This window comes from Heteronotia binoei, chromosome 6 (assembly GCF_032191835.1).
Source record: "Heteronotia binoei isolate CCM8104 ecotype False Entrance Well chromosome 6, APGP_CSIRO_Hbin_v1, whole genome shotgun sequence".
Lineage (NCBI taxonomy): Eukaryota > Metazoa > Chordata > Lepidosauria > Squamata > Gekkonidae > Heteronotia > Heteronotia binoei.
In genome coordinates, this window is record NC_083228.1 from 75,947,514 (window position 1) to 75,967,802 (window position 20,289).

At 46.2% G+C, this 20,289-nt stretch overlaps 2 protein-coding genes across 5 annotated transcripts in view; one reads left to right on the forward strand and one right to left on the reverse strand.

Annotated features, from left to right (window-relative positions):
* LZTS2 (leucine zipper tumor suppressor 2) overlaps positions 1-3,890 on the forward strand; it is a 98,509-nt gene extending 94,619 nt beyond the window's left edge. For all 4 annotated transcript variants that reach the window (XM_060241787.1, XM_060241784.1, XM_060241786.1 and 1 more), the window contains one exon: positions 117-3,890. In XM_060241787.1, the coding sequence (XP_060097770.1) occupies positions 117-785 (669 nt within the window). In that variant the 3' untranslated portion in view covers positions 786-3,890. The remainder of the gene's footprint in view (positions 1-116) is intronic.
* A 1,168-nt stretch (positions 3,891-5,058) lies between these two features.
* PDZD7 (PDZ domain containing 7) overlaps positions 5,059-20,289 on the reverse strand; it is a 43,370-nt gene continuing 28,139 nt past the window's right edge. The window contains exons 13-16 of the mRNA XM_060241788.1: positions 18,404-18,475; positions 15,673-16,251; positions 9,120-9,220; positions 5,059-5,417 (exon numbers count right to left, since the gene is read on the reverse strand). Of these exons, the coding sequence (XP_060097771.1) occupies positions 5,271-5,417; positions 9,120-9,220; positions 15,673-16,251; positions 18,404-18,475 (899 nt within the window). The 3' untranslated portion in view covers positions 5,059-5,270. The remainder of the gene's footprint in view (positions 5,418-9,119; positions 9,221-15,672; positions 16,252-18,403; positions 18,476-20,289) is intronic.

Genomic DNA, 20,289 nt, shown 5'->3' on the forward strand with positions numbered 1-20,289 from the left:
GTGGTAGCCTGCTTGAGCTAGAGGACAGCAGCCAACCTCCTCCTCCTCCAGTGATGGAATCTGACCTTGGCTGTGGCTTCTTTCCAGTTAACTGATGCCTCTCTGTCTCCTACCAGGTGTGCCAGAAGTCAGGTGAGATATCACTACTAAAACAGCAGCTGAAGGAATCCCAGGCAGAGGTGGTCCAGCGGGGCAATGAGCTGGTGCTATTAAGGGCTCAGCTGAGGGAAGCACGGGCTGAGCTGCAAGCTAGTGAGGAGGAGGTGCTGGGGTTGCAGGAGGTGGCCCGCACCAAAGCTCTGGAGCTGGAAGTCTGTGCCAATGAGCTGGCAAGGCGCAAGAGTGAAGCAGAGCTGCTGCGTGAGAAGTTGGGACGCTTGGAGCGTGAACTGGATGGGCTGCGTAGTGCCAGTGGAGATCTCTGTCCCCTGTTGGCTGAGTGCGATGAGGCAAAAGCCCAGCGGCAGGCAGCAGACACCCTGCATGGTTTGCGAGCCCAGGCTGAACGGCTGCGTGCAGAGCTGCTGTGTGAGCGGCGGCGTGGTGAGGAGCAACGGGAGGCTTTCCACGCTGAGCGCATTACCTGGCAAAGTGAAAAGGACCGGGTCATCCGCTATCAGAAGCAGTTGCAACATAATTATATCCAGATGTACCAGCACAACCGTGACATGGAACGCCAGCTGCGCCACCTCAGCCTTGAACTTGAGGCCCGGGACATGGAAGAGTATGAGATGCATGGTGGTGAAGGAATCTGCTTTGAGGAGATTGCCGCTACGGAGATCTGAGTGTGCCTGGTGGAGACCTAGTGAAGGGGCCACCCTGCCAGAAAGAGATTCTGGCTACTGAGATTGGAGCATGCTCAGCAGGGACACCATCTGTGTTTGGGAATTGAGAATGGGAGTCCTGGGGTGGAGGGCATTTCCTAATGTACAAGCACAGTCATGAGTCTCAGTGGGTAGCACTTGTACCATCACATAACATAGTTGAGGTCCCAGTATGAGAGTACCCTGTCCAGCCCCCAAACATTCACTGCCATTGAAATGTGCCTAGGGCTTATAGGCAGCTCAGATTGCTCCCCAGGAGCATGGGACCTGGCAAAAGATACGCCTACCCACCCCTTCTTCTTGGAAGCAAGCAAGCAGCAGCTCTGTTCTTCCTGGGCTCTGCATACTTTTGGAAGCAGCACTTGGGTAGTGCTTGTCCTCCAGGTTGCAGTTGATACTCAGTCTCCTACAAGGATGCTGGCTGTTACAGTAGAGCTCACCATCACTTACCTCCTATTTATGGGCTGGAGACAGGCTTTAAGGCAGGGTAGGTGGGATGCCTGAGGGGGGAGGGCTTTGATTGGCCTTCTTCATCTATGGAGTGACCCAATTGGTCTCTATTGTCTGATCATTAGGCAGAGTTGACTGTAAGTGTGTTAATGGCCTGCCAGCTGCTGATCCATTTAGTTGATGGGAGGGAATTAGCATGACCTGCTTGGAGGCCTGCTGGGTAGAGAAGATTTTTTTTATTTTCTAGCAGGATGCTGTTCTCTGACTTTCAGTCCAGTCCTGTGCAAAACAGAACTAAATGAAAAATCCTGTTGTGAGCCAAGAAAATCTGAAAATTTAGTCTGATTTGAACCCAATAGTTGTGAAATGTAAAGTGCTTTGCAGGCTGGTAAATCTCCCCCCCCCACCCCTGGTGGAAAGTCTTCAAGTTCTCTGATTGGAAGTATGGGCAAAATCTGAGTCTCCATAAATTAACTTCACAGCCAGAAAGAAAAATGAAATAACTAAAATTGATTCTCAGGCTGTTGAATCCTGGCCCCAAATTGTGTGTGTGTGTGGGGGGGGGGGGTGCGTGTCTTTCCCCCCTTGTTCTTGTGTGCAATGCCAGAATTATGACGTTCTAGGCTCCGCTGTCCTGTGATAGCAGGAGCTGAAATCCCAGACTGCATTTCCCAAAAGGCTACAAGCCAAACATCCCGACCTCTAGGGTGTCTACGTGGTAGATTCTTTCCTTAAAGGGACCTGTGCTGCTCCATTACTGGCAGTTCATTGAGTAATTTCCCTGCACACTTAGTCATCCTAATTTCCTGTCCCACTCCACTGCTTGTATCCAAAGGATTATTTTTGTAAGGCTTATCCAAAGCTATGTGTAGAAGCTTGCTCTGAATTCTTATCCCTGGGGTTTGCGAATGTCTTTCCCCTTTGTATATTGCCTGGATGTTCCCATTTTCTTGAGGCTGCTGAGACTGTTGCCAGGACTTTGTGCTGTTTGCCTGTCCCACCTCTGTGGACAGCCTGCTGCATGAGGCCAGGGGATACGGAAACCTACATGAGAGTGCCTTTCCCTTTTTTGCCTTCATCTTTCCCTCCCTGCAGACTCCACAATTGCTTGAGTTGAGGTCCAGTGGTCCCAAATTTATCAATGTTATTTCCCTTTCAGGTTTGTTTGGCAGAGTGCCCTGCTGGCTTTATCTTTGGAATGGTGTAGAGTAAGCTGCTGTTCCTAGGAGCCCCAGTGTCCAGTTGCCCGTTTCCTTCCATAGGAGAGCTCCTTTCCAGGACGCTGTGTTCCAGTCCTTCCTGCCTTCCATTGGGCAGTGTTCAGCTCTTTGACTTTATTTGTTCTTGTTCTGAATAAGTGAAAATCAGAGTGCACCTGAGTACACAGCCCCATCTTTTAGTCTGGAAATTCATCTGTACTTAAACCAGGTTCACTGGCTGTTTTGGCTGCAGAGAAAGTCCTGGCTTGTAGCTCACTCTCCACCCTCACCTTGAAGTGATTGGTCACCTTCTTGGCAGAGGGACTCATCTTCAGAGAACAGCATTCCTATTTGGGGTAGAGGAGGATAATCTGTGTCTTCCTCTCCTGCCTAGCTAGGGAAGTTGTGAACTGGCATGGGTGTGTCCATAGGAAGGAAAGCAGACTGTATTCTGAGGTGGTGAAAGGCCTTATCCAGAGGGCATGACAAAGCAGCCCAGTACTCTGTAAGGACCAAAATGCACTCTATTGGAGAAGTGTAGCCTTTTTCTTCAGGTTGAGTAAATTAGGAAAATACGTATAACCCTGTACTGATCAGGAAGCTGAAGGGAAGAACTAACTTGGACCTAGTACACCTGGACCTTGGCGTCACAGAATAGGATTGAGTTGCTAATGCATCCATCCAATACAAGAAACAGCAGACAGCTATGCAAATGTGGCTTTGAGTGTCCATGAAAATCTTGCCATGCCACCCCCCAGTTGTGTCCCCCTATATACAGTGAATGCTTTATGTGCCCACCATGTCAAGTTGGCTAAATATTGTTAGCCCATTCTCTGTGCCAGTGTAAACAGGGAAACTTCTATAGTGAGCTGAAGGCAGCCAAAGCCCAGCATATTTGGGCGTTGTTTACGCCAATCTGGGAATAGCAGCATTGACACTGTGGTGTTTACCATGTTGGGCTAACTTTAGCTTTACCACTTGTTCTTTTTCTGCATTTATTAGACTTGAGATTTTGATGGATAGGGTGGGGTCCGGAGGGTGCGCAGTGGCTCTTTACGTACCTCCAGCCGTTTGCCAGGGATATTCCATGCTAATTTAGATTTTTGTGCATTCCACAAGAAGAGGCAGCCCTCACCCACTTCTATCCCAGCCACTTTTGTGCTCTACTGCCCACAGCTACTGGAGAATGTGTGTGGGGGGGCACACATCACTAGACCAAAGGAAAAGCTTGGTGTGTGTCATTTCTGTGACTGTTGCTGATCTGCCCTTCTGTCTTTTCCCCACTGTCCCCAACTTTTGGCACCACTCTGTTGTTGTTGTTTTTTTACTTTATTTTCTGAAATTTTATATTTTCCAAGCTGTGTAAATTTCTTGTACAAACCAAAAGAAAAGTGTGAATTAAAAAAAGGGGGGAAAAGACACCTGTGTTTTTGAGAAAAGCCATATGGTGATTTGATGGAGGGAGTGAGGGAGGTTATGGGACACTAAAGGTTTGGATGGGCTGCAAGTGTTCTGGTGGAGGAGGAGAATAGAGATCAAGTGCTCTGATCCCACTTCAGACTGGGGGAGCTGCTTTGCATTTACACACCTAACATCCTTGTTTAAGTCAAGTTAGCCTTTATTGGCATAAAAACATCTTTGTTGCTGTACAGCAGTATGTGTCCAAGTGCACCTTCCATCGTTGCCAGCACCTCATGTAAAATGCCTGGCAATGACTCCAAGAGGGAAATAGTCATCCTGTCTCCTGGGAACTCAGGCATCTGACTCCAGAATAGCCATTTCCATTGAAGAGAGAGAAGATGCCAGGATTATCACTTTATCAGACTTCTGTTAGGCAGCAGCATACATGTGCTTGAAAGCTCCCAGCAGGACATCAGTGGCTCCAGCCTGGAGATCCTCCGTGGCTACTCCCATCATAGGATTTCAGGAAAGGCTATGGGAAGTAGGTGTTCCTTTTTCCTCTGGCTCTTGGTCCCCTGCTGGTTAAATGGTTCTAAGGCTCGTTGGAAATAGTGATCATCTGCTTTAGCCTACTGCATGTCTCCTACTGGTACTACTACCTGTTTGATCTTCCCTCTTTATGGATTTACCATATAATTTCATTGGATGGAATTATGACAATGTTAACCTCAGTTCCCTGCTTTTATTGTCTGGCTGGAACTAGGATTCTTGCCTCCTCTAGAGGAGAGTGGGAAAAAAGATCTCCATGTCATTTGTAGACGTATGAGTAAGATTCAAAAGTGTGCCACTGTCTATAAACATGAACTGGGTTTTGAAAAAAATTCTCATGGCAGTACCAGCTCTGCAAAAAGTACTGATGTCTCTGCACAAGCCATCATTCTGACTTCTATTAAGCACAGCTGGGCTTTTCATCCAAAAACATCCACTCACAGGAGAGCATTAGATGAAGTTCTTGCATGCCAACACTTTTCTACCTTGCACAGCAGAAGTCCCCCTTTGCCAGCTGTCAGCAGGAAGCTTGTTGCCAGACTCTTCATGGAAAAGGGGCTGTCCCATTTGCAGATGTTCATTAGCATCTGTTTGCAGTATCCACAAAACACCTGACAGAGTGCCTCTGTCCTGCTGTTCACTTGCATTTCCCCCATTCTTCTTGAACCATGCCTTCCTGGAATTTGGAAGCTGTTGATCCATCAAGCCTTCGGGTTGCTGTTTTACTTAACCTATCTCGTATAGCTCTACTGAGCAATTAGATAGGCATAATGAACCTTACAGCAGGGGTTGCAACTCGTTTTTGAGCTGGCCATGTTCTTCAGGGCAAGTTGCTTTGTCTACTGTATTACTTTGTTTTCTTCGGCACCTTCACCACAATCTCCATGGGTTCCCTGGCTTTGTTGCGATAGGCCTGCCGGATGATCTCTACAGCGCGTTGGTGTGTTACATTTTGCAGGCTCTCTCCCTCCACTGCAACCAGCTCGTAGCCAGCCTATCAAAGGTTAAGGAAAAGGGTAGTTAGAAAGCTAAGGCCTGCCCCACCCCCAATTTCTGATTTTTACTGTAAAAAATCTTACAGTGATTAAGTATCCCCTTCCCCAGCACAATAAAAGAGGACTGGGTGCTAGAGAAAGGGCAATGTGGCATTTTCTCTCAATCTTAGCATCCAGCATAAACTCAAGATGCAGCCAGGCATTTTGGGGATGCCATGTTGACTGCAATTCAGTACTGGAAGAATCATGGAGATGATTGTCTTGGAGAGTGAAAGACTTAGTTGCAGGGGTTTTCTTATAGAGCACACTCATTGTGGCAGATAGCTGCTGCAGTCTGACAGCACATATTTCAATATTAGGATGCACAGAGCAACTGGGAAGGGAAGCAGTTTTAGGGAAGAACATATACACACCATCAAAGGGAAGGGGAGCATTTATAGATGTGTTTCTTGAACTGGTTGGTTGAGGAATAAGGCAACAGGTGAGATCCAGCCAGCTTTCCCACTTAATCTTGCTCAGATCTCCATACCATAGCCTCAGCATAGTCTTCTGAAGTGCTCAGAGGCCCTCCCCTTATTTGCAGCAGAAAACCTGGCTGCATCTGAACAATTGTTTAAACAATGTCACTTGGAAACATGCTTGGGTTTCTTGGCCAGAAGAATGGAGGACAAGTTTCTCTGAAAAGACATATAAACCGTTTTCACACACAGCTTACTTCACAGTCACAATCCTGTTCCCTCTGCAGCATCTGGTCGGATTTCCCACCATCTGCGCCGAAGTTACAGGAAGTGCCGCAGCTTTTGCATAGCAAACGTAAACCACTAAAACCCAGTTTACGTTTGCTACGCAAAAGCCACGGCACTTCCTGTAACTCCGGCGCAGATGGTGGGAAATCCAACCAGACGCTGCGGAGGGAACAGGATTGTGACTGTGAGGTAAGCAGTGTGTGAAAACGGTCATTGCCTCCCATTACTGATTTTCCTCTGGAAAGGGGAGCCACAAGAGGAAGCTGGATAAGTTCTAAGTTATGTTGCCAATACAAGTGGGGCAACTGTGAAATCCAAACAGGCTAGTGCCCTCCCTGCACTTTAAAATAAATCTGCCAGTTTGGTGTAGTGGCTAAGTGTGCGGACTCTTATCTGGGAGAACCGGGTTTGATTCCCCACTCCACTCACAGCTGCTGGAATGGCCTTGGGTCAGCCATAGCTATCGCAGGAGTTGTCTTTGAAAGGGCAGCTGCTGTGAGAGCCCTCTCAGCACCACCCATCTCACAGAGTGTCTGTTATGGGGGGAGAAGATATAGGAGATTGTAAGCCACTCTTGAGTCTCTGCAGTCTTCTTCCAATATGCTATGGTTCTATGGCAGAATTTTAGGGGTTGCTTTAGCTAGTGGAGCTGAAGTAGGGGGTTCCTTGGTACATTTTGGAGCTATGCTTTTAGGCCCCATCTTTGCAATTGAGGTTCTCTGTACAGTGAAGGCACAGTAGGCACACCAGGACTCATTACAGAGCTGACAGCACTAGCATATCTTGCATTAAGAGTCTGTACAGAACAGCATTTATGTAAGCAGCTCCATCTTTGTTCTTTTTCAGCTTGTATCTTTTTCCATTAGGCTGGAAACCTGAAATCCAGTGGAGGAACTAAACCTCTGCCAATTACAAATGAGCTAGGTTGGAGGGTGAGAACCTCCTGCTCTGTTTTCCCTTCTCTGCTTGACGGCTTTATCCCTGGGCTTGGCAGGTAGGGGTCAGCGCAGGGACACAGGATCCACAAGGAAGCTGTGGCAGGCCTTCAGTCCCAGCCTGTCAGTCCTAGAGGAGCAGTTTCACCTGTGTTTCTAGTCAGCCATTGCCATCTCTTCCTGCTGCAGCAACCTGGCACAATTAGGCATTTATCCGAACCACCTTGCAAACTGGGCTCACAATCCCCTCTGCAAGGAGGCCACCAAAGGGGAAGCCTAATTACAGCTGCTCCTGGGGACTGAGGAAGAGTTGCTCAGTGGGCGGGCGGGCTGGCTGGAGCCCACAATGGCTCTTTGTCGGTGCCTGGCTCATTACAGAGTCCTTGTGAAATGCTGCAGAGCGCCCTGAACCATGGGGGACCCTGAATGGCACAATGAGGCATGTATATGTGTGTGTCTGGCCCCAAGGCCTCATTATACGGTCCCGCAGAATGAGATTTGTTTTGTGTGGGTGGTAGTGAGGGATAGAACTGGACCCCAGAGGCTGGACTGTGGTGTCAAAGGTGGGGCACAGGGGAGATGTGTATCCATTCCACCCTGATGCATTGGTGCAACACTGCTTGCCCCAATTGGAAGGCGGTGTGGAGCAGTGGAGAGAAGATGCTTGGCTTGGTCCCCATGGTGTGCTTTTGTTTTACTGCCAGAAAGTTAGCTAATTTACAATGCAATCCTAAACAGAACTCCCTTTAAAGCCCACTGATGTCAGTGGGCTTACCAGAGTGTCTGCCAGTGTCTCCTTCAAAAGCTCACTCTTTTACCACTGTGGTTAATCATATCTGAATTTTCCTTGTGCTGTGGAGTAGTGTATCTGTCTGTTTTATTTTTGTGTGCAATTTTGGTGACTCCAGAGGAAGAAATCAGAAATAAAATGAGGCTATTTTATGATTGCCCTGCAGCTTAGCTGCCAACTAGCATGAAAGCTTCTTTTTTACCCTGAATTCATTTAGATCCAAGCTGTGTCTCTTAAAATTCCCTCTGCTTGGAGAAACCACATTGTACTTGTACAATTGGTATAGTAATATAGGAAGCTGACAAGCTGAAATCTTTTTTTTAAGTATCTTAATGATAAAACTAATTTTGCCTATTGGAAAATCAGTCCCATTTACACATTATGCATTTTGCATTACAACAGTTTCATTAATGCATCCCAACTTGCAATAGATTCATCACAGATAAGTTGTGGTTGCATATATATATATATATATTTAAAACAATTAAACTGTGACTACTATGAAACCAGTCTATGAATTTATAGTGGAAGAAACAAAAGTAAATGTAATGGGAAATACTAGTTGATGCCATTTCAGGCAGCAATCCTATGCATGTTCACTTGGAAGCAAGCACTATTGGATTCAGCAGGATTTACAGCTGAGTAAATATGCAGAAGATGACGCATGTGGAGGGACAGATTGTTTGCACAGAAGGAGAGAAGAAGAGCAATGCCAAGCGTGTGGGCATGAGGAGAGCAGAGGGTTTGTGCTCTGTTCTGATACAAACTCCCTTGTGTGACCTTAGACAAGTTGCTTCCTTGTGAGAGGTGGGAGCAAGAGAGGGGCTGCTCCACTGTGAGCTGGGCAGGAAAGAAGCTGGCTGTGCAAATCCTGGCTCCCAGTGGAGTTTCTGAAGCAATTATTTTTATACTCTAGCCGGCAGAAATCCTTTTGAAGGGAGGAGGGAGGGAGGAGTAACTGATGCAATAATGCTTTGCCCCATGCTTGTAGGAGACCAACATGCTGATACAACAAGCAGAGAAAGAATATCCAATTATGCAGCAATCTGGGCCATCTACTGCTGAGTGGGTCTTTGCTCTGGTGTCCAAAGCAGGTGGTTCAGCAGCTGCAGCAATCTGCTCAGCTGGGGCAGAGGAATACAAGGGAAGTGGAAGCCGTGCTCCTCATGGCTGCCCTGTAGAGCAGGTACTTGGGGAAGTCATCCTTTCCCTCCCTGCTGCTCCCGTTACCTCCAGTTTTCCACTCAGGGATGCTGCTCCCCCAGGAAAGATCTTCTCAATCTTCACCATTGGCTGCACTTTGGACTCTATTCCACCTGAAATGCTGATCCCTGAAAAGCATAATGGTGCTATGAGTGGTGGGGAAATGGGGGTGGGGAGTACCTGTGCCAACATTGTGAGTGCCAGCGCTCTCATGCCCACTGGACAGCTGCAGCACTAACCTAGTGGGACATCAGAGGGTGCCTGGGAGTCTTGTATGTGACAAAGGCAATTGTTTGTTTGGGCAAGGCAAGGCTCTGGAGCCTTTCGACTTGGTGCAGTGCACCACTTCATGATGCCCATACTCTTGACCTGGACAGTCCCTGCTGCAGTCCTTCTGCAATGTTCGCAAGAACACTTTGTGAGACGGTGAGGACAACCTCCAGTATTGACTCTCTGATACCAATACTTACCCTGCAGCCTTGACAAGTGCCACAGTCAGGCAATAATTCTGAGAAGGTTTTTCCATCTTTTGGTTACATGCGGGCACAATCAGTGGAGCTACACAACTTCCATCTAGAATCTTGTTATAAATATTTAAAAATATATCCCAAATTATCCCCTTAAACCACTGACACTCTGTGGCACAGGAGCTTTGACATGCCACCTTAGGAGTGCTGTTCTCCCAATGTGGCACCTGCCCCATATTCCAGGAAAATGAGCAAGCTGCCATTATGAAGGCAGAATGCCTGCAGGGCATTGGGGGCTATTCAGTGTTTTGCACTGAGTGTTACATGAACGACTGCACACTGGACAGAAGTCTTGGATGTGTGCTTGGTGCAAGGATTTCCTGGTTCTCAGGGAATGAGTTTGCACCCTTGAGGCCAAGGTGGCTGACCTGGAGAAGCAGACAGACTCATGGAGAAGACTCTTGGGGACTTGTTAGATGTGTCCCACTTTGAAAATAGCAGACTGAGGGTCGAAAAAAAATGGGGCACCATGCTGAGGATAAGCAGAATGTTCCCTCTGAAAGGACCTCTTCTTCAGTTGGTGAACAGGTGTCCTTTTGCACCAAGAAACCATCCCTGGGCAGGGAGGGAGGGGGGCTCTTGGTAGTTGGTGATTCAACCCTTAGGTAGTCAGCTGGGTGGCAAACCTGAGTACTGACCATATGGTGATTTGCCTGCCTGGTGCAAAGGTTGTGGCCATTAAGCATATTCTAGAAAGGCTGGTAAGCAGTGCTGAGGAAGAGGCAGTGTTCACAGTACATATTAGCACCATCGATGTGTGGAAATGCAGTCATGAGGTCCTGGAGGAAAAATTTAGCCTGCTAGGCAGAAAACTCAAGGCCAGGACCTTCTCAGAAGTGTTACCTGTTCCATGTGCAGGGCCAGAAAGACAGGAACAAATTAGGAGTCTGTGTGGATGAGATGATGGTGTAGGGAGGAAGGGTTCTAGTTTGCTAGGCACTGAGATGCTTTTTGGAACAAGCAAGAGCTGTACAAAAGCGACAGTTTCCACTTGTCCCAAGAAGGAACCAGGCTGCTGCTTAAAATCAAAAAGGCGGCAGAGCAGCTTTTAAACTGAATCTTGGGGGAAAGCTGACAGATGGTATGTCTCTGGTGCGGGATGGCTCATCCAGGCCTGGCACTAGGGTTTCTGCTGCCCAAGGCAGAACCCTGTGCCGGTGCCCCCTCATTGACTAATTGCACACACAAAGCATGCACGCCGCAATGACATCACCCAGAAGTGACATCATTGTGATGCATGCGGCACGCCCTCTGCCCAGCAGCCCTGTCCCGCTTTATAATAAGCCGAGCAGGGGCTGTGGGGGCATTGCTTCGAGCAAAGAAACAACGGCCCCCGCAGCCCCTGGTGAGCTCCCTACAAAGTGGGACAGGGCTGCTGAGTGCCTTCCCCTGCCCAGTGTGCTCTGAGTTCAGAGTGTGTTGGGCAGGGGAAGCCGTGTTCTTTCTCGGCTCGGAGGGATCGGGGGAGCTCCTCTGACCCCTCAGAGCTGAGAAGGGCTCAGGGATGGTGTGAGCATAGATGGGGAGAGGGCACCTGCCACCCGCCCGCGCTCCTGCTGGGAGCTGGCGCCACAGGCTGTCGCTTAGTTCGAAAACTCCCACATGCCAGCCCTGGGCTCATCTCAAAAAGACAAAGGGTTAGCTGTTACTTTTCTACATGGCAATGGATTAGTGTCCACTGAGATGGTGACAAATAATATAGATGGCCTGGCAAGGTCTTTAGGCAGCTGAAGAAAGGTTGTGGGCCTAACATGCCTGGAAAATTATAGATGTTTATATACAAATGCTAGAAGTGTCTGAGGTAAAATCGGGGAGTTGGAATGCTTAGTGTTAAGGGAAATCATAGATATTATGGATATTTCAGAAACTTGGTGGGATGATCTTGGATATAAATTACATTGGAAGGATGGGGGGGAAGGGTTGGAGGGGGGTTGCTCTGTATATCAGAGAAGGTATTCAGTCCAGAACTAAAGGTAAAGGTAGTCCCCTATGCAAGCAGGGATAGTCACAGAACCTACCAGGGGAGAGGTGATCCTGGACTTGGTCCTAAGTAATGCCCAAGACCTGGTGAGAGATGTAAAAATGATTGCACCATGTGGAAACAGTGACCATAATGTTATTGAGTTCAACATTTGTATAAATAGGGAGTTGCCCAAAAAGACCAACGCAACCACTTTTTACTTTTCTGAGATGAGGGGGCATGTGAAGAGGAAACTGAAAGGAAAGGTTAAAAGGGTCAAAACCCTTGAGAAAGCTTGGAGACTATTTAAAACTACAATCCTAGAATCTCAGATAAAATATATACCACAGGTTAGGAAAGGCGCAAATAGGTATAGGAAAAGGCCTGCATGGTTAACAAAGCAATGGAAGCTGTAAAAGGTAAGAATGATTCCTTTAAGTCTCAGTGAGGTTAATAAAAGGGAACACAAATAAAATGCAGGTCTGTGATCAGGAGGCAAAAAGGGAATATTAGGTGCATATTGCAAAAAACATAAAGACTAACAATTAAAATTTCTTTAAATACATTAGAAGCAGGAAACCAGTCAGGGACGCAGTGGGCCCTTGAATGACCAAGGGGTAAAAGGTTTACTGAAGGACAATAGGGAAATGGCTGAGAAGCTGAATGCCTTTTTTGCCTCCATCTTCACTGTGGAAGATGAGACGTGCTTGCCCACTCCAGACCCACTGATTTTGGGAGGGGTGTTGAAAGACCTGAGTCATATTGAGGTGACAAGAGAGGAGGTCCTACAACTGCTAGACAATCTAAAAACTGATGAATCACCAGACCCGGATGGCATGCATACAAGAGTTCTAAAAGAACTCAAATGTGAACTTTTGGATCTCATGAAAAACCCATGTAATCTTTCATTAAAATCTGCCTCCATTCCTGAGGACTGGGAGCTAATGTCACCCCCATCTTTAAAAAGGGTTCCAGAGGAGATCCAGGAAATTACAGGCAAGTCAGTCTGATGTCAATACTGGGTAAATTGGTGGGAACCGTTATTAAAGAGAATTAATAGGCACATTGATGAACAAAAGCTATTGAGGAAGACTCAGTTGCCTCAATAACCTGTTAGTGTTCTTTGAGGAGGTGAACAAATATGTGGACAAGGGGGACCCAGTAGACGTTGTTTACCTTGATTTCCAGAAAGCTTTTTCTAAAGTTCCTCATCAAAGGCTCCTAAGTAAGCTCAATAATCTTGGGATAAAAGGACAGATCCCCTCATTGAGCAAAAGCTTGCTAATTAGTAGAAAACAGAGAGTGAGTATAAATGGGCAATTTTCACAGAGGAAGGTGGTAAGCAGTGAGATGCTGTAGGGCTCAGTACTGGTCCATTGCTTTTTAACTTGTTCATCAATGATTTGGAGTTGGGAGTAAGCAGTGAAGTGGCTAAGTTTGTGGATGGCACTAAATTGTTCAAGGTGGTGAGAACCAGGAAGGATTGTGAGGCACTGCAAGGGAATCTGTCAAGGATGAGCAAGTGGGCTTCAATATAACATATTAGGTTCAACATGGCCCAGTGCAAAGTAATGCACATTGGGGCCAAAAATCCTAACTATAAATACATGTTGATGGGGTCCAAACTGCTGGAAACTGACCAAGAGAGAGATCTTGGAGTCATAGTAAATAACTCACTGAAAATGTCGAGACAGCTTGTGACTGCAATAAAAAAAGGCCAATGCATTGCTGGGGATTATTAGGAAGGGAACTGAAAACAAATCAACCAGTATCATAATGCCCCTGTATAAATCGATCTTGCAGCCTCATTTGGAATACTGTGTTTAATTCTGGTCACCACACCTCAAAAAAAGACATTATAGCATTGGGAAAAGTGCAGAAAAGGGGAATTAGAATGATTTGTAGGGGTGTCAAACGTGCAGTCTGGGGGCCAGATCAGGGCCCCAGAAGATTTCTATCAAGCCCATAACCATGTGTGTGTTTTGTTGGCTTGTTATGCCAGGACTCTCCTGGGTACGATTAGGTTATGGCTTTCCCTTTTCACTGTATTTGTGCCATCATGATCCAGTCTTTCTCAGTAGAAAAGCAATGTGAACTATTTAGACAAGGAATAACAACAAGCCAGTGAGGTGGATTAGACTGAGCGTGTGTGTCCAGACCAAGTTCACCCAGCACATTTCCTTTGTAGACTAGGGATTTTAACCTAGACTTCCCATATAAGTAGGCTGATATTGACCATTATACATTGCTGTCTCTGTATTCTTGGCTGCCTCATAAGAGTTGTAGTTATTTCTCTGGAGGAGACTATAGTTTTGTAGACAAACATATAGCCTTCAGTCTGTGTCATGGTGCGTTCACATGTTCTTGACCAGCACAAAAAGTAGCAGCTGATGTACAAAAGCTCACAATGCCAAGCCATTTCATGTTTTTCTCTGGGTCTTAGGCTCAAAGCATTGACCATGAGATTTCTGTAGTGAATGTCAATAAATTAAAAGTAGGTTTGCAACTTACAGACACACCTGAACAACACCTGAACAGCATACTTAAGATCGCTACAGCACAAATATTGTCTCCAGATTTTGATGCAATAATTCAGAGCAAGGTGTCAGTTACCAGAGATTCTTAAACAAAATATTGCAAAAGCGCTAATGCTTTTAGGCATGTTTTAAGGTTTTTTTTTAAAACTCTCTACTTGTGTTTGTCTGTGTCCTTTATAAAGTTTATCAGCCTGCTACCTGGAATGACATTTTATGATGCACATGGCCTAGCCCAACAAGGTCTCATTTATGTCAGATCTGGCCCTCACAACAAATGAGTTTGACACCCCTAGATTAAAGGGCTGCAACATTTTCCCTATGAAGAAAGGATAAAGTGCTTGGGGTTCTTATCTTAGAGAAATGATGGCAGAGGGTTGACATAAAAAGCTTTACAAGATTATGCATGGGATAGATAAGGTAGAGAAAGAAGTACTTTTCTTCCTTTCTCACAATACAAGAACTCATGGGCACTCTATGAAATTGCTGAGCAGTCAGGTTAGAATGGATAAAAGGAAGTACTTCTTCACCCAAAGAGTGATTAACACATGGAATACACTGCCACAGGAGGTGGTGGTGGCGGCTGCAAGCATAGCTAGCTTCCAAGAGAGGACTGGATAAACATATGGAGAAGAGGTCCATCAGTTAGCTGCAAGGTACAGATCGAGATTTCTGTCAGAGGCAAATGATACTCTGTATTCTTGGTGCTTGCGGGGAGGCAACAGTGGGAGAGCTTCTAGTGTCCTGGCCCCACTGGTGAACCTTCTGATGGCACCTGGTTTTTTGGCCACTGTGTGACAAGAGTGTGACTGGATGGGCCATTGGCCTGATCCAATATGGCTTCTCTTATGTTCTTACGCATTGAGGGAAGACAACCTTACATGGTCAGAAGTAATCTGCCAAATATATATATATATATATATATATATATATATATATATATATATATATATATATATATATATATAAACATATAATACCTATATCGTTTATTATTGCATTGAGTGGTTGGTAGGGTGGCGCAAAGACAATATAATAGTCATGTAGCTCTTTTATAGTAATTGTGAACTTGGCTCTCCATTAACTGCAGGAGTAAGTACTATTGCTTTAGACTCAAGGTGGTCAACAAAGCAACATCACATTGCAAGGACACAAAAAAGGGCACAAAAAATCATAAGCAAGATAAAAGAAATGCATGGGTTAAAAAAGCAAAAGCTAAAAATGCAGCCATTCACCCTCCACAGAATGCCACTTGAAACAAAACTGTCTTGCATGCCTGTTGAAATACAGTGAGTGAAGGCATTCTCTATATCCACTTCGGTAAGCCATCCCAGAGGCCTGGACCTATCACAGAAAAACCCTCACAGCTGCCATTTAGAAAGAGGGCAGTACAACAAGAAGGCTGCCTGAAGAGCATAACTGGTATGTGGGAATATACTGGACTGGGAGATGCAATTTGATACATATGAGGTTCTTGTTACTACCACATTCAGTCATATTTTTACCACACCCTTCTAAAGTGCTCCTGTTCAACTTGAAGTCTCAGTGCCTTTACTTACCCAGTGACTGCTTGTTCTTGGGCAGGCGGACAGTGAGCAGTTCATATTCCTCCTTAGTGTCACCAGTACCATTTTGGACTAGACCATCTGGGATTTCATCTCCTGTCTCTGCTTGAACCCCCTTGCTAGTTGTTTGGATTTCCCCAAAGAGATGTGAGAGGAGAGGCCTAGCTTTGCGTGGCCGGTTGATCACAGAGTACAGGGTGTCCTTGGCAGGCTGGGCCTCCCTATGTGGCCCCCGCAGCGTGGCTTTGCCATGGCTTGACTTTGGTGTACGAGGCCTCCCTCGGCCAGGCCGTCCATCTCCCTGCTCTGACACATCCTTGGTGGGTGCTGAGGAGTTCATTGACATTTCTGTGGTCTTATTTAGTGGCCAGTTGGGATGCTTGCTGCTGGCTGCCAAGGAGGGACTGCTTTGGGAAGTGTAAGCATCCACTGGCACATCAGCAAGAGGGGAGTAGCTTCGAGGGCGAGTCCGTCTGGGGCTGGAAGAGAGCTGCAGTCTTTTCATCCCATCATTCAGTTCTGCTGTCTCATCTTCATTTGTCACTGGCTTCAGAAGGAAACCGCCCTTGAAATCTGCCATCAGAGTTACAGGATGTTACTATCACCATCATTTCCTTTCTAGCAGCTCTCTGATGACAACATTAGGACACTGGGGAATTTTATTTTTATCTGGTGACTGTGTACATGAAGTGAGCTTGTTATGATGCTGAAAAAATTGGACTTTGAGTGAATGTTGGGCTCCACAAATACCACATCTGTTTTTTTTAATGGTTAATTTTGTTGTCTGCAGCTGTGATTCAGGTTTGAGATGGTGGTGCTAATACACGTTTAAAAACCAAATATAGCCCCCCCCCCCAGTGCCTAACAATCATTATTCCTCTGACACTCTGTTTTTTGTGCCCCCTGAGTTGAAGAACTGTCTTCTATCAAGTTAAACCAATGCCCCTCTATGTCAGCCCCCTAATTGGGATTAACTTTCCTGGGTATCAGAGAGAGCCCTGCTGACTGGAATTATTTAACCAGAGGTGCTAGGGGATCCAGGCTGCCCCTCCCTTTTCCTTTCCCAACAAGAGTCTGCCAAAATAGCCCAAATTCTGCAGAATTCCATAGCAGTGTATCTATAAAATACTGCATGCAAATTAGGGTGGCCAAGTCCCCTGTGGCCTCCGGTGGGGGACTGTTTTTGTGCTCGTTTTGCACATGTGGTGCAATGACATCACTCGCAAGTGATGCCATCATCCGGTGATGTTGGCATGGTGACATTGTGCACTGGCCACTATAGGAGCTTCTGGGAAAACTCTATGGGAGAGTTTGTCTGTGAAAACCACAGAGTTTTCCCAGGAGCTCCTAGAGTGGCTGGTGCACAACATCGCTGGTGCAATGACATCACTTGTGAGTGATGTCATTGCACTGGCGATGTTGGGGGAAGATCCCCCTGCTGGGCCAATGTGGGCCAGTGGGTTGGAAACCTCCAGGGTGGGAGAACCCCTGCATGGCCTGGGAACTTGGCAGCCCTAATGTAAATTAATGTTGTGTACATTTGATAAATCCAAACATTTATTATTCCAAAGATAGAATTCAAAATCTTTTGTTACAATTATGGGTAACAAGTGGGAACCCGTAAGGACTTGTGGGGGTTATTTCATTTCCCCCTGCACCACTATTTCCTATGCCCTTTTCTGAAAATCCCTAAAGCCTGTCCCCCTTTCCTGTTTCTTTCTCCCTTTCCTACCCAACAGCCAACCTAAATTTATCTGCTCCTTTGTCTTCAGGTTTCTCTCTCCCTCCCAGTAGCCTCCTCCAAGGAAAACTATGGCCCAATTGTGTAGTGCTGCCCACTGGGCCACGCCCAATTGCATGTCAGGGAACCCTCAAGGACCTGTGGGAAGGGCACCTTACTTTCCCCTGTACCTCCTCTGTCCCTCCTGCCAGTTCCCATATCCTCTTCTCTTCCCCTGCCTCATTTTCATTTTGTCAGCCATTCACCAACCTACCTTTTATCTGCCCCACCTTTTTTCACAGTGATGACAAAAGCAGCTTGCATTATTCCCCTGTCCTCTTTTTTCCTCCCAACAACTCTGTGAAGTAGGTTAGACTGAAAGCATGTACTGGCCCCAAATCACCCAGTGAGTTTCCACAGCATGATGGGAATTCAAGCTAGGGTCCCTCAGACCCTACTTGGAAGATCTAACTGCTATAGAACACTGATTTTCTTAGGGTGGCTGCTGTTGAAGAATAGCAAGCAGCCAGGTCTTGGTGAGTCATGTAAGTCAGGCAGCATCAAGTCACTTAGTGGTTGCTGTGAGCCTGACTCCAATGAGTCTTCTCTCAAAGGCCAAAACAGCCCTGGAAAGGACCCTGTCCCCCCTCCCCCTGCCTTTTAGGCACAGAAACCAAGCCTTAGAATGCTGTAGCTGCCTACCAATGGCCACTGAAGGAATTCATTTGTTAAAGCTACAGGTGGTCCTTTTATCATGTGTTTTTTTTCCAAACCTCCCAAAACATATACCTTTTTTTAAAATTAAGATTTCAGATTTTTCTGCAAATCTGGGATGTTGTTCAGGTTTGCAGAAAGATCTGTCTTGCTCATTTGCAACTCCTGTCATTGGTTTTAAACACCCATAGATTTGGTCAGCTTTGCTATTAGAATATAAGATATTCCAAATTCTTCTCTTCATAAAATGGGCAAGACAGTGGACCACAGGGGTAAATGTAGGGGACTCACCAGGCACTGGAGTGATAAGATGTCTCTTGGGAGGTGTTTCATGTTGTGCTGAGCGAAGAGCAGGTGATCTCGCTGTAAACAAAAACAACAAAGACAAGCAGTGAAGTGACAGTTCCTGTTTTCTTTTCCATATGCTAGCCCTGCTCCCTGGTCACTTTATTTCAGTAGTTATTATTTTTTTCAAGCTTCCAAGGCTTAAGGATGTCTGGAAGTTGTGTTATTCTTCTCTAGAAGCCCAGTCTGCTAACACTACATGCACAGAGGCAAGGTGTGCTCAGAAAAATGCACCTTGTGCATGCATCACTATGTGCTTGTTTACTTCTTGGCTCAGGTTCCAGTAGTAGCTCAATAGGCTGAAATCAGGCAGGGGTAGACAGGGAAATTAAAAGTGCTCAAGGGCAAGCCAAGCTGAACGGCATCTGTAATGGCTAGAAGCCAGCACTTTAGAGCTATTCAGCTCAGATGTGGCCAATAGTGCCAACAGTGGTTCACTGCTTCCTAAGAACATAAGATAAGGCATGTTGGCTCAGGCCAATGGCCTGCCCAGTCTAACTCTCTGTGTCACACAGTGAGAAAGAGAGAAAAGTACATATTTCTCTACCTTCTCTATTCCATGCATAATTTTGTATACATCATGTCCTTCATCAATCATCATTTTGCCAAACTGAAGAGCGCTAACCTCTTTAACCTTTCTTCATAGGGAAGGTGTTCCATCCCCTTAAATCATTTTAGTTGCCCAATGCTATGATATCTTTTTTGAGGTACCATGGTCAAAACTGTATACAGTATTCCAAATGAGTCTGCACCATAGATTCATCCAGGGGCATTATGATTCTGGGTCCTGCACCACTCCCAAGAGAGTCAGCAGGGCCTGGCTCTGCTTGCTCCTGAGCCAAGCTCCTGAGCTCTTGCACCCACCTACCAAGACATTTCCCTTTAAATTAAATGACCAAAATAAACTGGCCCTAGAGGCTAGTAAGGCTGGGCATTTGCCAGGGCTCTTGGATCACCAATGTCACCATTCCCCTTACTTTACATGGGGCACCCAAGATGTTCAAAGGAAGCAGGGGAGAATCCTCCTTTGGCACTTGTGGTGTTTTATACAAGAGCTCCCGAAGTCATACAACTGGCACTGGTTGAAGTGATACCCAAAGCTCTCCTTGAACTGGTTGTTTCTTCATATCATCACCCCCCCTGTCTGAGTGGGGGCCACATCATTAATAGGCAACAGAGAGTGAGTATAAATGGGCAATTTTCTCAGTGGAGGGTGGTAAACAGTGGAATGCCGCAGGGCTCAGTACTGGGTCTGATGCTTTTTAACTTGTTCATTAATGATTTGGAGGTGGGAGTAAGCAGTGAAGTGGCTAAGTTTGCGGATGACACTAAATTGTTCAGGGTGGTGAGAACCAGAGAGGATTGTGAGGCACTCCAAAGGGAGCTGTCGAGGCTGGGCAACTGGGCGTCAACATGGCAGATGAGGCTCACAGTGGCCAAGTGCAAGGTAATGCACAAGGGGCCAAAAATCCTAACTATAAATACAAGTTGATGCAGTGTGAACTAGAGGAGACTGACCAAGAGAAAGATCTTGGGGTTGTGGTAGATAACTCACTGAAAATGTCAAGACAGTGTGCGGTTGCAATAAAAAAGGCCAATGCTATGCTGGGAATTATAAGGAAGGGAATTGAAAACAAATCAGCCAGTATCATAATGCCCCTGCATAAATTAATGGTGTGGCCTCATTTGGAATACTGTGTACAATTCTGGTCACCACACCTCAAAAAAAATATTATAGCATTGGAAAAAGTGCAGAAAAGGGCAACTAGAATGATTAAAGGGTTGGAACACTTTCCTTATGAAGGAAGGTTAAAATGCTTGGGGGTCTTTAG